Raw genomic sequence first — 15,810 nt, 5'->3', positions numbered from 1 at the left:
CTTCCTTTAACTGTAGCCAAATGTTGGAGAACAGATTCTATCCCTATAAATCTGTTCTAGAAATGCCTCCATAAGAGGAATTTTTTTTCCATAATTTCTTTAAATAAGAAGGTATGTCAGACCCAAAAAAAAAAAAAAAAAAAAATGCTGGATGTGGTGGCATACACCTTTATTCCAGCACTCAGAAGCAGGAGGATCTTTAAGTTCAAGGCCATGCCTAGTCTATATAGTGAGCTCCAGGACAACCAAAGCTACATAGACAGAACATGTTAGGGAAACCCCCCTGTGCCCATGTTTGTTAGAGGCCCAAGAAATACTGTTGCCAAGAAAGGTGTGCCAACTAGGCAGTGGTGACACACCTTTAATCCCAGCAGAGACAGGTGAATTCCTTGAATTTGAGACCAGCCTGGAACTGGAGTTACACAGAGAAACCCTGTCTTGAAAAAAAAAAAAAAAAAATTGTCAGACCCTGCTTAATAACCACACTCAGCTGCTCTAAGCACAGACCAGACCATAAATTCTCAGTGTCTGCACTTACTCTAATTGAACATGTTTTGTACTAGAAGCTACAAAAAGCAGGATTCGTGGCTTTTAGGAAACCTGCAGTTACTCTTCTAAAAACAGGAAAAGAAAAAGTGGGTATTTTGTTTTAAATTAAGAGAACTACTTGTACCTCCTTTCTTGGAATAACTATTCCTCCTATGGATTGTCATCAGCAAGAGAGTTAAAAAATGTTTTCCCAAGTTCTTACCAAAATTCATCCATGGAAAATCATGTAAGAAAAAAATTTTTTTTTTGCTTAAGTAAATAGTGTCATTTATATTTCTTAGATAAAGCAAGCAATCCACTCAAGAGTTTCAACAGTTTTTAAAAACCAATCCAAATACAGTTGAGCAATAGAAGGGGAAGTTCCGGTGAGGTATTATTTTGATATTTTGGTCTCTGAAGGGGCTTCCCCAGTATCCAGTGTCTTCAGCAACCGGAATAGGCCTGCAGCTTCCCGTATCCTACTAAACTCAATACAGAAGGCCTGCACCTCTATAAACAAGTCCTGCACGTTAATAATTTTGTTGCGGATCAAAGACTGGAGAAACACACATACAAGACGTACCAAACGATTCTGGAAAAGAAAAGGGGACACGTTTTAGGAACTTGTTTTCCTGGCACATAATAATGTTACAAACATTTCTACTACTCACCTGCATATATTTATCCTTAATTTGTTCACAAGTAGAGATGCAATTTGATATGTAAAGGTGAATAAATTCAGGAGGTAGATCAACAGCTGTAGTTAGTCTGTTTCAGGAAAGAACATTTGAGCTATTAACTGTATTTGCTAATATTGAGAAGACTGTAAATATGAAGTCAAAATTTCCCTGTGGTCATCTAGTAAAAATTGATGTGACCCAATTCTCTACTTTTAAACCCAAGAGCCACAGCCACTTAAACCTCTGACACTTCTATTAAGTTTATACTTACATAGTATACTCTGTAATTACCCATTCAGCAGTGAGTGTCATACTATGTCCCTGAAACACTCTGACCCTGGCTAATCACTGTCAGTCATAGTCTTACCCACGTCCAAGCTCAACCTCAGCAGTTACTGCTATCATTTAAAACGTAGGAAAGTCCTGTAAGTGTAAGCACTATGCGAGGCTGTGTGTCTCAGATGAAGGTAGACCAAACAGCACAACATATAATCAGACTAACGTGGAGCTTTGCAGAAGAAACATGAACTTGGTAAAGCCTTCAAAAGTTACTTGAAATGATAGGGAACAAAACAAGCCTATCTGAGAATTGAGCATGGCACACAGGCTTAGAACTGACCATTACACTGTCTTGAAGACTCAGCAACTATGTAACAAGCTTAGGAGTTTATTGCAGAGGCAGAGGCAGGTAGATCTCTGAATTTGAAGCCAGCCTGGTCTACAGAGTGAATTAAACAATAGCCAGGGCTACATGGAGAAACCTTGTCTCAAAAAAAAGAAATGGAATCAGGTAAGAATTCCATATAGAGTTCAAGTTCAGCCCAGGAAATATTAGGACACGGGGCTGTAAACTTTTGACCTCAAAACATAAGGCACTAAAGTACTTTATAAGAAACTGCCACCAGCACTATGCCTACTGAGATTTGTGTATCAGCAGCAAGGCTGCTTTATCCTTGGGAATAATAAAGTATGATATGCTAGAAAACAAGCAGAACTAGGACTTGACTGGTAAAGACACTACAGGAATGCAGTGAGGAAGAATCCAAGAACACTCAGATTGCTCCATCCAATGTAGCCAATGCAGAAAGAGCAATTGCGACTGTAATAAAGGAGGTAGAAGCAAGCAGCATGTTTTCAATAAGTAGCCAGCCAGCTCCACCAGGGACACAACGCTAACAAAGGAACTTGAAAGTTCTTGCTTCCTTTCTTCTCCCACCTCTTTCATCCATCCATTCATTCATTCATTCATTCATTCATTCATTTATTTGGTTTTTCGAGACAGGGTTTCTCTGTGTAGTTTTGCACCTGTCTGCAACTCACTTGGTAGCCCAGGCTGGCCTTGAACTCAGAGATCCACCTGCCTCTGCCTCCCGAGTGCTGGGATTACAGGCATGCGCCACCACCTTTCTTGTGCATAGAGCTACCAGCCAAGCTTCTGTCACCAGCTGACTTAACACATTCAGATAGTTGCCACCTTATAGAGATGTTCCAAAGGAATGGGATCTGGCGCACACCCATAACCCGAGGCTCAGAGAAAGAGGCAGGACTACTGCTAAGAGATCCTACTCCAAAAAGAAGGTAAAGATTACCTCAGAAAAATAGTACCCTACCCACCTAAGTACATTTAATTTATAATTTACCTAAAATATATCTGATGGAAACTACATAGACCACACCCATAGGGGAATGCATTCTTTCCTTGATAGTCCCTGAAGAGCAAAGTCAACGAAGAGCTAGGAAGCCAGCCAGGGCTACAGAGAGACTCTGTCTCAAAAAAACACCAACAAAAGCTGGGAGAACACGAGTATTCTCCAGGAGTGCATGCCTAGCGGTGCAAGTCTAAGGGCCACACATACTGGCTGCCGATACTGGCTGCCAATACTGGCTGCCAAGGGATGAAAACCTGGACTTGTAGGGGGCACAAAAGACAGTGAAGTAAAGTTAACAACTGAGTTCTTATAAATGGAGACTAAAGTCACATGTAGTGAACACTAAGGATCAGTTTAGGCTAACAGTATCAGAAAAGGGGAAAACCTGCCACAGCTTTTCAAAGTTCAGGTCATTTACTCAGGATTTGAATACTAATTACACTTCTGGTGAACCATGAACACTTACCGATTTACAACTTCCATTGAATGTAAGGACATGTCCATATTGACCAGGACAGAGAAGTACTCCGTGATCTGGCTGGACTGCATGAGTTTCAGCAGCATTTCTATGGCGACCAAAGGGTTGTTCTCCACTAGGTCTGGAAGTTTCGCTGGAGTAAGGCCAATGTGATAAACAAGTTTGGGATCTTTTTCCAGCTCACCAAGGAGCTAAAGAAAACCAAATTGAGAGGTTCTTGAGTCATATTATTTTTTTCTGCATACAAACAAGTTTTATATAAGAATTATAAAAATTATCTTTGTTGTGTTAATCTGTTAAGTTTCTTCCCTCAAAGCCATGTTCATTATGTCTTGATGTATTTTCAAATTTGAATTGTGATGATACAAAAAAAAAAAAAAGACAATTTGTAAATCCATTAGTCATTCTTCCTGTAAACAAGACAGTCTTCATTTTGTCTGGTAGTATACTGTATGACCATAATAGTGTCATTCTTAAAATCTTAATTACCAACTTCTCCCAAAACACACAAACCAAGTTGAGTGTGGTAGCACACACCTGTAATACAAGCATTGAGGCAGGAAATGGCCAGCCTAGGCTACATTGTGAGTTCAAGGCTATTCGAGGTATATATAGTAAGACCTTGTCTCAGTTTAAAAAAGAAAAAAAAAAAGCCACACACACTCCATAAACCACAAAATAATTCAGAACAAGGGCTACTCAGGTCTTACTCAGAAATAACAGAAATACCCTAGAAAGGGACAGAACAGAAACACTTCAAGTGTTCTACCTATATTATATTTTCAATTTATACCTTCCAAGTGCTAGGATTACGGGCATGCACCGTGCCCATTCCTTTTAACTCTTTATCTTCTTTTAGCTACTTGTATATTCTACACTGGACTGTTTCATGATTGTCAAATAGTAAACTGAAACTACAAATAATTGCATCACTTCAAAAATATTTGTAGGGGAGACTGGAAGATGGTCCAGTGGTCAGGAGCACTTGCTGCTCTTCTAGAGGACCAGGGTTTGGTTCCTAGCACCCACATGAAGGCTCACATTTGTAACCCCAGTTCCAAAGGATCTGATGCCTTCTGGCATCTGTGGGCACGCACCCATACGGTGCACAGACATGCAGGCAGACAAAACATACATATGCATACATATGCATAAAACAAATCTTTTTAAAATGGATATTTTAAATGATGAACTGAATTGGAAGTAACGGTATCTTCCTATCAGTTCTAACTTGAAAGTGTATAAACCTAATAAAATATACAATCCACGGTGTCCATCCAGTTGTAATCTTGGGCAGCAGGGGAGAGAACTTCACCCCATCACTGAACACCTTATGCTAAAGCCTAGTGTACTCTCTGAAACTCACTGTTTATACAACATTAACAACTCCACACATGCTCGAGTTACTGTCCAGCCAAATACAGCAATGCATATGATGAGCCTAGCTGATAACACACCTGGAACAGTGCCCCAATTTGAGACCCTTCCTATCCCACCACCTCCCCCTGACACAAAATGAACAGAGTCTAGACATTTTCAGTCATTAGACTTCTTGTCTCATCAGAGCAAAATTATCAAACATGGAAAGGCCAGAACACAGCTTCAGAGATTGCTTCCTCCTGCTGGCTCATATCAACTACTGACTGCTGACTTATCACTTATGGGAGGAAACCCTGTGATGGGTCACAGATGGGACACTGTTTGTTATACATACATACCTGTGTTTGTTGGGGAGAAGATAAAGGGCTTTTGAAGGCTTTGGCCATGATTCGCTTGATCTCCACACCAGTGCTATTCTTAACACACATTGATTTATCCCACTGAATGGCATGCTCGGGTTCTGTAGGATTTAGCCAGGCCAGTTCATCCTCACATATGTGGAGAGGTGGTGGTGGGCGGATAAACTCTGGCCGGAAGTGACCTATAATGAGTAATACATGATTGTATCAGTGAGCTAAAAGCTGCACACACCTCATGTGCATTTCACTTAATGAAGTACAAGAATGTCTTCAATAAGAACATATGATAAATTCATGCTTCAAATAGTAATGATATAAAATCAGAGTTCTACCCAAATTATACCTAAGAAAACACACACACACACACACACACACACACACACACACACACACACACATCAGCATGATGCCAGGGACCAAATCTGCTTTTTAGAAAGACAAAATCATGTGCATGAAGTTTTAAGTCAAGTATGTGCATTTAGGCTAAGGATGCAGATGCCAAACTGGCAGACTTTTATTACTATTATTTTTTTAAAGTCTCACTATGTAGCTCTGGCTGTCCTGGAATTCACTATGTAGATCAGGTTAATCTCAAATTCACAAAGATCTGCCTGCCTCTGCTGGAATTAAAGGCATTTGTCACCATACCCAGCTTAAAACAAAGATTTTGGCCGGGCGGTGGTGGCACACGCCTTTAATCCCAGCACTTGGGAGGCAGAGGCAGTTCCAGGCCAGCCTGGTCTACAGAGTGAGATCCAGGAAAGGCACCAAAACTACATAGAGAAACCCTGTCTCGAAAAACCAAAAATAAAATTAAAAAAAAAAAAAAAGAAGATTTTATTATTCTTTTTCTTTATTTTATTTTTGCTCTCAGGACCTCACAGTGCTATACAGAGTGCTTGGAGCTATCCCTGCAACTCAAGGTTGAAGTGTAAGTTATCAACATACCAAAATAAACTCATTAGGACTTCTGAACTAACATCACACCTCACTTGGTTACTACACAGATGAAAAGCTAAAACCCCATACTATGACAACCAAGTCACAGAGCCTGCCACCAGTGGCTTATAATTTTTAATGTCTTACATAAACACTTGCAGCCTAACTCCCAGTGACCCACAGTACTATATCCAAGTGGTCAGTCTCAAGAAAGACAAATTGCTTGGCAAATTTTACTACTTAACAAAACAGACACCCACCTATCTACCCAGCTATGGTCTTGCCTGAACAATAAACCCCACAAAACCCCAGGAGTAATTTCCACTAAACTGTGATAAAAAGAATTCTCACTCCCTCTCTGCGGCTTCTGGTATACAGCAATGAATTCTCTTTTTGTCCTCACAGTAACTTTCACCCAGCTTCCAGGAAGCATTTCCCACACAGGACGGAAGGTGATTTGTCCTGTTATGGACCCTAGGCTCCCCCAAATTTGAGACGAATCTCTATTTACTAACGAAGTCTTTTTCTGGCAAAGAATCACCAAGCACACATCTCCAACGTAGGCTCCCTAGCATCACCAGAATGAATTCCATGTCTCTCCTTGGACCACTTACAGTCTTGAGCACTTCACAGGAAGCACTCCTTATGTGATGTAGGGATGTCAAGGTGTGGCTACACTTAGTTACACACATAGCTGGCTGATGGCCCATGCAATCAAACCCAGAGGCAGGCAGCAGATCTGAGTTCGAGGCTAGCATTGTCTACAGAGTGAGTTCCAGGGTTACACAGAGAAACCCTGTCTCCAAAAACCAAAACCACCATGTCCCATGGATCTGGAGACATGCTTGTGACTAGCTGAAACTTCAAACAGTAAAACCACTTTAAACCAAATGGAAGTCACATTGTAAGCTTCCAAGTCCTGGAAGCACTGTAATTAGGAGATGATGTTCCTACCCCTGTGCAGAATGTCTTTGTCATTCAAACCACCCAGAAGCTTGTAAAACCAAATGGTGCAGCTGGATTATTTCAAATTCAGTGTTTTTTGTTTGGTTGGTTTTGGGTTTTTTCCCAATTACAGTAGATTCAAGGCTGTCAAGTCAGTAAAACAGAGACAAAAGGTAACGATAAGATTACTGAAGAAGTATAAAATGACCTCTATTAGACAGAAGTCTGGGAGGGGCTGGAGATGGAGCTTAGCTGTGGAGTACTTTCCTTTTACACAGTGGTCCTGGGTTTGACCCCAAACACTTTAAAGAAAACAAAAAAGCTGGGCATGGCACACCTCAGAAACACCAGCCCTTGGGAGGCAGAGGCAGGAGGCTCAGGATTTTAGGGTCGTCCTCAGCTATACAGGGAGTTTTCAAGGCTCCTCTGCACCACACAAAACCCCATCTCATTAAAACAAAAACAAACTAAAAGATTCATTTTAGTAAAATTCGAATTTCTATGTCCAGGCAGGCATATAACAAATAAGTCATAAACATCCTAGTGTATACCTTGCTTTAAAAAGGAACTGAGTTGTACCACTCATCTCTGCTCTACTCCAAGCAGTAAGGCAGTTAATCTCTCATCAGATTCAATGAAAACAAGCATTGCAAAAACTGAAAAGTCCCATGGAGTACCGCTGGAATAAGCCTTAAGATATGCACTTAACCCAGATATACCTACTTTCAATAGGTGGTTTTGGTCCACTGACTAAAGACTCTGTGATCCGAGAGGCAACAGAGCTGTCAAATCCAGAGTTAGAGGAATCCGGGTCTGGGTCACTAAGGATACTTGGGAAGCTAGCTTTACTCTGGGTTGGCAGTTCAGACTGACGTTCTGGAAGAGATTCAGACAAGAAGCATTTTAAGCCAGACCTGGGGGCAGGACATCTGCAACTCCAGCACCTGGAAGGTGGAGGCAGGAGGATCAAGAATTCAAGGCCTTAGCCATTTGAGACCGGGGAGACAAAGAACATTTTAAAATTGAGAACACCATGAACACAGCAAAGGTGCAAAATAAATATCTTTAACTCCTATAAACCAAACAATAACATTAAAATAACCCAGCAAGGAAAAAAGGACTGATGATTTTAACAGTAGGTATTTGTTAGAAATACCTACTGTTAAAACCAATATATATTAGGTATTTGTGGGAAATTTTAAATAAAACGTCTGAAATGGAACAAATTGTTAATGACAAATCTCTGTCTTTTAGAGTCACTAAAATTCAACTTGTTTGCTTGTGTTTTTAAAATTCAGAAAACACAATGTGAATCACCCACAAACATACCTTTAGTACACAGATCCTACTATAAGGTATCTGAGCTGGGCGGTGGTGGCGCACGCCTTTAATCCCAGCACTTGGGAGGCAGAGCCAGGTGGATCTCTGTGAGTTTGAGGCCAGGCTGGGCTACCAAGTGAGTTCCAGGAAAGGCACAAAGCTACACAGAAAAACCCTGTCTCAAAAAACAAAACAAAAACAACAAAAAAAAAGATATCTGTTTTATGCCTTACAGAGATGATCTGGATTTTGGATGTTTGTTTTATCTTGTATTTTGTTGGGTTTTTTTTTTTCTAGACAGGGTCTCACTATGTAACCCTGGATGGTTCAGAGATGAACTGTGTGGTAAGCTCTGGGGAGAGTATGAAGCAGATGAAGAAAGGGATTTGGACAGCTTCCATCTGAGAGGAGGAGAGAAGGCCCTATCAGTCACTCCCTCCTGCTGGAAAGACAAACAAAGAGGGTTCCCTCTCATGCAGATCTTAGCGGATGTGTGTGTGCAATGTGGTAATGTGTGTAAAGTCCAGGAAACTAGAAAAGTGGACCATGAGGGAGTATAAGGAGGCTTTGAGGGAGGGAGGAAGAGAGGTAATACAGCACATGTGATGCACACACGTGACAGGCAATGCCAGAGTGAAAGGGTCTGAGAAAGGTGGGCAGCAGGGAAGGAGGGGACGAGAGGATGGGCTGGGGCATCAACCCAATGCACACAAAATGCAGAAACTGAAGAGGCAAGTGAAAGAGGGGACGCTAGGCTAGAAGCGTTTAATTGGGATGGCCGCTAGGCATGCACACCTTTAAGCCCAATACCTGAGTCAGAGGCAGGAGCAGCTCTTAAGAGGCTAGCCTGGTCTACAGAGCAAGTTCCAGGACAGCCAGGAACAGCCACAAGGAAACCTTGTCTCAAAAACAAAACAAGGCCGTCGGCGTCGGCAGTGGTGGCCTATAATCCCAGCACTCGGGAGGCAGAGCCAGGCAGATCTTTGTGAGTTCAAGGACAGCCTGGTCTACAGAGTGAGTTCCAGGAAAGGCGCAAAACTACACAGAGAAACCCTGTCTCGAAAAACCAAAAAACAACAAACCAAACCACAAACAAAAGAGGCTAACAGGGAGATGTGGAGAGGGGCAAAAGGGTAAATTAAATAGTAATAAACCTTGATTTTAGGCAGAGGCTCTCAGGAGCAGACAAAATGGCCAAATGGCCCTTCCTTACCTGCCAAGGCTAACTGAAGGCCACTGATGTCCACAGACTGTCCCATGTTTCCCACATCCATCAATGCGATCTGGCGAGGTGTCTTTTTGAAGAGTTCCCTTGGGGGTGCCAGCATCAGCTGGGAAAGAAAAAACTTTTCTGGTGGAGTTATAGGAGGCAAAAACCCTGCAAATAAAAATGTATACCGATTTCTCTCCAATGATCACTTTTTAAATTAACTTGAATCTGGTAAAACAACATTTGCTACTTGCCACACCAGACTATGTTTAGGAGCTGGATGTAACTGAGTTCCAATTAATCACATATGAAGTCCTTGAGATTCTGTGATCTACAGAATGTCAATAAAACTTATGGCCTCAATAACTATTGAGAATTTTCTGTTATCAAATACTTCAATCCCTGCAAAGGCTAAAACTTACATATGGTAGCAATCAGAATTGCTTTTCTTAGCCCAGTATAAGCACACTTAAAAAAAAAAATCTAGGGGGGCTGGAGAGATGGCTCAGCAGTTGAGAGCACTGTCTGCTCTTCCAGTTGACGGAGGTTCAGTTCCCAGCACCCACATGGCAGCTCACCCTGTCTGTAACTCAAGTTCCAGTACTTCTGACACCCTCACACAGATGTGCATGTAGGCAAAACACCAATGCACAAAAAATAAAAATAAATTCAAAAAAATCTAAAGTGCAGCCTTGTGACGTGGGTGGGGGTGGGTATAGCTATCCTAGAGCCCTGGGCTAGGCTCATGAGATCAAGAGGGTGACGCTGTCCATCCGTGGCACTAAAGTTAGGAGAGCACCCTCGAATCTGATCTACATCTGATATAGACAATGCTGCAAAAGTAAACACTCGAAATCTGTCCCAGAGACACGCATCTTCTAACAGTGAATTAGAAAAGACTTCATTCTCTGCCCACAAAGACATGAGTTAGATACTACGTAATGTGGATTTCAACCTGCCACTTGAAATATCGACTTCTTTACTCTGAGACTTAAATGGGGGGTAGACCCAGTGTCACTGGCTATAACTTCACATACCCCAGGGCCTTAAAATAATGAATGACCTGTATTTGACATACTAAACTATGTGCAGTCCTTCGGTGGGCTCTACGATGTGTTGGTTTTTCTCGGATGGGGGGGATCATTTGGAGTGCAGTGAATTAAAAAAAAAAAAAAGCAAAAACAAAAACAACTTGTAACTTTTGGCTACCTCTCCCCTATTTTAGTGAAAGTGTGGAAAAGGAGGCGCGCGCGGGGGAGTGTGTGTGTGTGGGGGGGGGGGATCCTCTCCAAGGAGGCTGAATTGTTCTAGCCGGTGAGCTCCCAGCAGAACAGCTGGCTGCACCCGCACAGCTGGCTGGTGGGAGGTACCTGAGAGCGGGGGCCGGTCTGGCTCCTGTCCGCCGCGGGCAGGCGGCGCGGGGTTGAGCAGGTGCGCGAAGCTGGCCGCAAACGGGTTGGCGGCGAGCGGCTCGGTGCGGTACATCTCCCATAGCAGGTAGAGCGCCGTGAGACGCTGCGCCGCGCTGGGCAGCAGGTCCGGCTGCTGCAGCAGCATCACCAACACCGAGCCCAGGCGGAAGTGGTCGGCCTTGTTGAAGTAGTGGTGGAAGGCGGTGGACAAGCCCTCGAAAGTGCTGCCGCCGCCCGCCTCCTCGGAGATGATGCTAAGCAGGCTTGAGAGTTCCTTCGGGGTCAGGCTCATCCTGCCCGCGGGGCCCCCGGGGCCTCCACTCCCTGGCCCGGGACCACCTGCTCCGCCTCGGCCTCCGCTCGAGCCCGCTGGGCCGCTCCGGAACGCCGCCGCCGCCGCTGCCGCCTCCCGCGCTCCTCTTGGATCCGCTGCGGAGAGAAGCCGGCTAGACGCCGTGCTCGCCCCGCCGCCGCCGGGCATCAACTTCGCCCGCCTGCCCTGCCTCCTGGCCGAAAGGCCCTGGCACCGGCTCACGGCTTTCCCCGCGGCCGTAAAGCGCACCGTTACACGACAGCGTCGCAAACAAAACAGCGCGGAAGTCAGACGATCGGAACTGAGAAACAGGGCAGATCGATTAGGCGAGGCTAAACCCAGGTTCCGGAGACGCGAGGTGGGCGGGGCGCCGTGCCCGGAAGTGCTGGGGGCGTTCGGGGGCGGGGCCCTGTGGACAGAGAGGGGTCCGTCTAGTCTTTTCTGGACTGTGTAACGCAGGATGGGGCGAAGGTGTGGCTAAAGCCGGCTGTCTCTGGGCGATGGGTGGCGCCAAACCGGCCCAGTAAATGTTGCCATAGTTATGATTTGAAAAATGGGTCTTAGATGCAAACTGGCTTAACAGAACATTCTTGATGATTCCTGGGGAAATTGTATGCAAACTAAAATACAGGTTTCTCACAACCAGTTCAAATTTCAAGACTTGTATTCTCAGAGATGGGAGCATATTGCATGTAAGTGTTTGCTCATGGCTAGGTAAACAAAAATCTGGGTGGGAACCTGGCACTAGGGAGGCAGAGGCACGCGGATCTCTGTGAGTTCGAGGCTAGCCTGGTCTATAGAGTGAATTTCGGGATAGCCAGGATTACATAGAGAGACCATTCTCAAAGAAATTTAGAAAAGGAAACAAAAATCTGAGAACGTGTCTCAGGAAATACTCATTTACAAAATCGTTTGCTGTATTTTTTTTTCCCCTTTGCCTGCCCTAGGGTGCCTGTACCCCTTGGCTGAACACTGGAAATTTCCTTACATACCAGCCTCTTAGTCTGGTCCCCTGTGATCTGATTCAGATGTTCAAAAACACCGCTGCCAACTCCCCATCCCCTCACACACACACAAACACACACGTGGGCACTGGTGGTGACTGGTACCCACTGTAGAACTGCAGTACCGACAGGAATGTCATCAGCATCACCTGCTACCCTCTGCTAAATACTGGCAGCAGCTTAAGAGTTTTCTATTTGCTAACCGCCAAAATTCTAAAGAAAATTGTGAGGAGGAGGTGTTGGGTAGAATGCATATTTTTAAAGCCTTCTTTAGTTTACTATTAAACCTGTAGGGAAGTCCTGCTAGTGAACGTTACAGTGAAAGATCCCCTACAATAGCTTTAGCTTGACTGCTGTAACGCCATTTTGCAAGGCTTAAACATAAAGAACAGGATATCTGCAGTTCAGGGGAAGAAGGCCAAACAGGAGTTCATAACTATAGTCGGCCACCCGGCCTTGGGAGAGAAACTGTTGAGTCAAAGCAGGATATCTATGGTGGGCCACCTGGCCTTGGAGAATAGACAGTTGGGCTAGGAAAACACCACTGTGCCCTAGAAAGGCCAGGTCAGCCACACACACCAAATTTCCGAGAATTAAGAATATGTCCCCAAGTTCACCCTGGCCTTATTTGAGTCAACCAATGGGAACCCTGTAACTATGCTTCTCGCTTCTGTAACCATGCTTCTGCCCCTGGGATCCTATAAAAAGTCCCTCTTTCCCTAGGAAGGCGCGCAAGTCCTCCGAGAGGCTTGTCGCCCCAGGTACCTGTGTATTCAAATAAACCCTCTTGCTGTTTGCATCTGATGGATGGTTTCGGCGTGTTCCTTGGGTTCGGGGTCTCTCCTGAGGGAAGATCCCCCCCCCCCGAATCTTTCAACAGTCAGCAGAAAATATAACTTGGCAAATGGGGGAACTGATTCAAATTAGCTCTGTTTTTATTTTTATTGTGAATCAACTACATTCTCTTTGAGCCCTTTTACATTGTAGACTCTATTTGTGATCACTAGTCTACAATACTAAAACTGACTCATGCTAGTTATTCATTGTTACAACTTACTAATCATTTAAATGTTAGTACTGTGTGGGTGTTTCAAGATGTGTTAAAATATTTGAACATAGCATGTTACCCCCAAATAGAGCTGCTTTTCCATCAAGGTTAATGGGGTACCAAGAGTTCCTCTAGAGTTTTCCATTTTGTGTTCCTTTCTAGGGCTTCTGTGGCATAACCACAGACTGGGTATGTTTTCACAATAGAAACCAACTTTCTCTCCCTTCCTGAGGCTGAAAGTCTGGAATCCGGATGTCAGCTCGGTCATTCCCCTCTGAGGCATCAAGGGAAGAATCCTTCCTTGTCTTGTGCTAGCATCTGGCATTTACCCAAAGTCCTTGGTGTCCCTTTGCTTGCTGCCTCGCCATGCCAATCTCTGCTTCTTTTGTCATCTGGCTTTAACTGTGTCCCCTCTAAGTTTTCCTGTGGCCTCCTGGTACCGAAGGCTGTGCTCTGCGCACCAGATGCTTGTTGCTGTCGGAGCAGCTGTGATGACCTAGAAATCCTCAGAGGGTTGGACCCGCTAACATTCCCTTGTGGAAGGGAGAGTGGGCACATGGGGCTTGTGAAGTGGTGTATTAGATGCACAGGGCACAGCCCCTCCCCAAAGGTGTGTGTTAGAAGACTTACACAGTGTAGTTGCCTATAAGTTGTCTATGCTTCTTGTGGAATATTTAACTATGTAAAGATGTGTCACATTTGTTGATGCTGTGGAATATTACTTTATCTGTGTAAAGGTGTCCTACATTTGTTTATGCTACATTTGTTTAATGATGTAAGGATGTGTTACATTTGTTTGTGTTGCATTTGTTTAATTATGCAACCTTGCCTGCCTAAGGCACCTGAATGGTCTAATAAAGAGCCAAACAGCCAGTCACCAAGCAGGGGAGGGCTGGGGAGGCTGGCCGGCAGAGACAAACAGGAGGACAAATCTAGACTCAAGGAGGAGGACAAGGGAGAAAGAGAGGGCGCTGCCCAGGGTATCCAGGCAGCTGCCAGCCAGCAGACACAGAGTAGGACCTACAGAAAGAAAGGTCAGAAGCCCTGAGGCAAAACATAGATGAAGAGAAACAGGTTAATTTAAGTTAAAGAAACAAAAAAACAAAAAACAAAACAAAACAAAAAAGCTAGCCAGAAACGAGCATAAGCTAAGGCCGAGTACTCAAAACTAATAAGTCTCCGTGTCATGATTTAGAAGCTGGTTGGTGGGCCAAAAGAAAAAGTCTGGTATATATGCTCCTGTGGGTAACCCCTCCCCATGCTCCTGTAAGTATCTTGTAAGTAAGCTCCCAGCTGAACTCACTGACTCACCCAGCTAAACATGAGGTCTGGTTTTGGTGCCGTACGTGGGGTGAATAGATAATTGTTCATGTCTTCCCAGGAAAGACATGAGCACCGTAAACAGGGACACAAAAGCACCAAAGACACATCTGAGAGGAGCATTTGTGTTGTCTCTGCTGTGGGTGATGAGACCTACTGAGCTGAGCCATCTGAGGGCGGAGCAAACACCAGGTGAGCCCAGTGTGGCTCTTTTCCTCTGGTGTGAACGGGCATGTTCTGTTGCTGCGGTAACAACTGCATTATCTATTTCATTTTCATGCCCTACACTTCACCCTACTGTGGGCAAAAAGATACAACGAAGGCCGCTGCAATGTAGGATGGAGTGTCCATGAGGAGAATCCCATGATGGCTGCTCCTCCGGTACGGAGCGGGATGCCTCATTGAAGAATGGGGACTCCCCATATTGCCATGTGACTTATAGACTAAAGGATATATTTTGACCCTCCCCCAATGCAGCGTGGGTAAGACAGGATCATAAGCCAGATGTGACATCAGTTATATGGCCCTTGTTCTGGACATGAGACATGCAACTTGAGGCTACACCCTCTGCCAGGAAAAAAAAAAATGCCCATGTAAGGGTGAAATTGCAGTGAGAAAAACAAGTATGATGCCGTCCTTCACAATAGCCTCTAAGCTGCAGGAGAGGGGAAGAGCTAAGGAAAGAAGGAGATGGAGTGCTGGCTGCTTGTGTCTTCCTGCTGGGGCTGGAGAACACCTAAGGAAAGAAAATACAAAATCAATCTGTACTAAACAGGCCCTCCTGGGGTCCAAAACTTTGGGATTCATGAGAAGAATCTGACAGCAGGAGAAATGGAAGATAAATGTGATACGAGATAGCCCTCAGGTCTAACCTTTATTACAGAGGAGGAAATCCGTGGCACAGCATGTGGATGGAGCCTTGGTGTCAGCCCAGTACAGGGAGCTATGGTGATCAGGGAGTAGTCTGCCTTTGAACTGCTGGAGTGAAGATAAGCAACAACTCTTTAAACAAGGCATGAGGGTGAGGAAAAAAAAGAAAAGAAGGACATGACTGCTCCTCCGTATGGTGGAGGAGAAAGTTTATTGTAGATATGCCAGAGAGCAGAGGCAGGGGCAGGCAGACATCTGGGAGAGTCCAGAATGGATAGGACCAGCAGACTGAGCTGTCCCGTGTGAGGAGAGATGGGAAGGTAAGAAGGGAGATGTCGGAGTGCACCCTATACTG

At 44.4% G+C, this 15,810-nt stretch overlaps 1 protein-coding gene across 1 annotated transcript; it reads right to left on the bottom strand.

The window, feature by feature from the left end:
- Window positions 1–848: 848 nt before the first annotated feature.
- Window positions 849–11,548, bottom strand: Cnot11 (CCR4-NOT transcription complex subunit 11). Its single transcript, XM_036167786.1, has 7 exons — window positions 10,859–11,548; window positions 9,492–9,656; window positions 7,682–7,834; window positions 5,054–5,256; window positions 3,324–3,526; window positions 1,200–1,296; window positions 849–1,120 (listed from the first exon to the last, which is right to left on the bottom strand). Exons 1-7 carry the CDS (start codon window positions 11,379–11,381, stop codon window positions 923–925), a joined length of 1,542 nt encoding a protein of 513 aa, XP_036023679.1. The 5' UTR covers window positions 11,382–11,548; the 3' UTR covers window positions 849–922.
- Between the last annotated feature and the right edge of the window lie 4,262 nt (window positions 11,549–15,810).

Source organism: Onychomys torridus, chromosome 18 (assembly GCF_903995425.1).
Source record: "Onychomys torridus chromosome 18, mOncTor1.1, whole genome shotgun sequence".
Classification (NCBI taxonomy): Eukaryota; Metazoa; Chordata; class Mammalia; order Rodentia; family Cricetidae; genus Onychomys; species Onychomys torridus.
The sequence above is the reverse complement of the archived record's forward strand: the minus strand, read 5'-3'. Positions and strand labels throughout refer to the sequence as shown.

Coding starts and splice junctions, on each gene's coding strand:
- Cnot11 (XM_036167786.1), bottom strand. CDS start 11,381: ATGCCCGGCGGCGGCGGGGCGAGCACGGCGTCTAGCCGGCTTCTCTCC. Junction 7,835..9,491: donor CCTTCAGTTAGCCTTGGCAG/GTAAGGAAGGGC, acceptor AATCTCTTCCAG/AACGTCAGTCTGAACTGCCA. Junction 3,527..5,053: donor CTTCTCCCCAACAAACACAG/GTATGTATGTAT, acceptor GGTTTTCTTTAG/CTCCTTGGTGAGCTGGAAAA.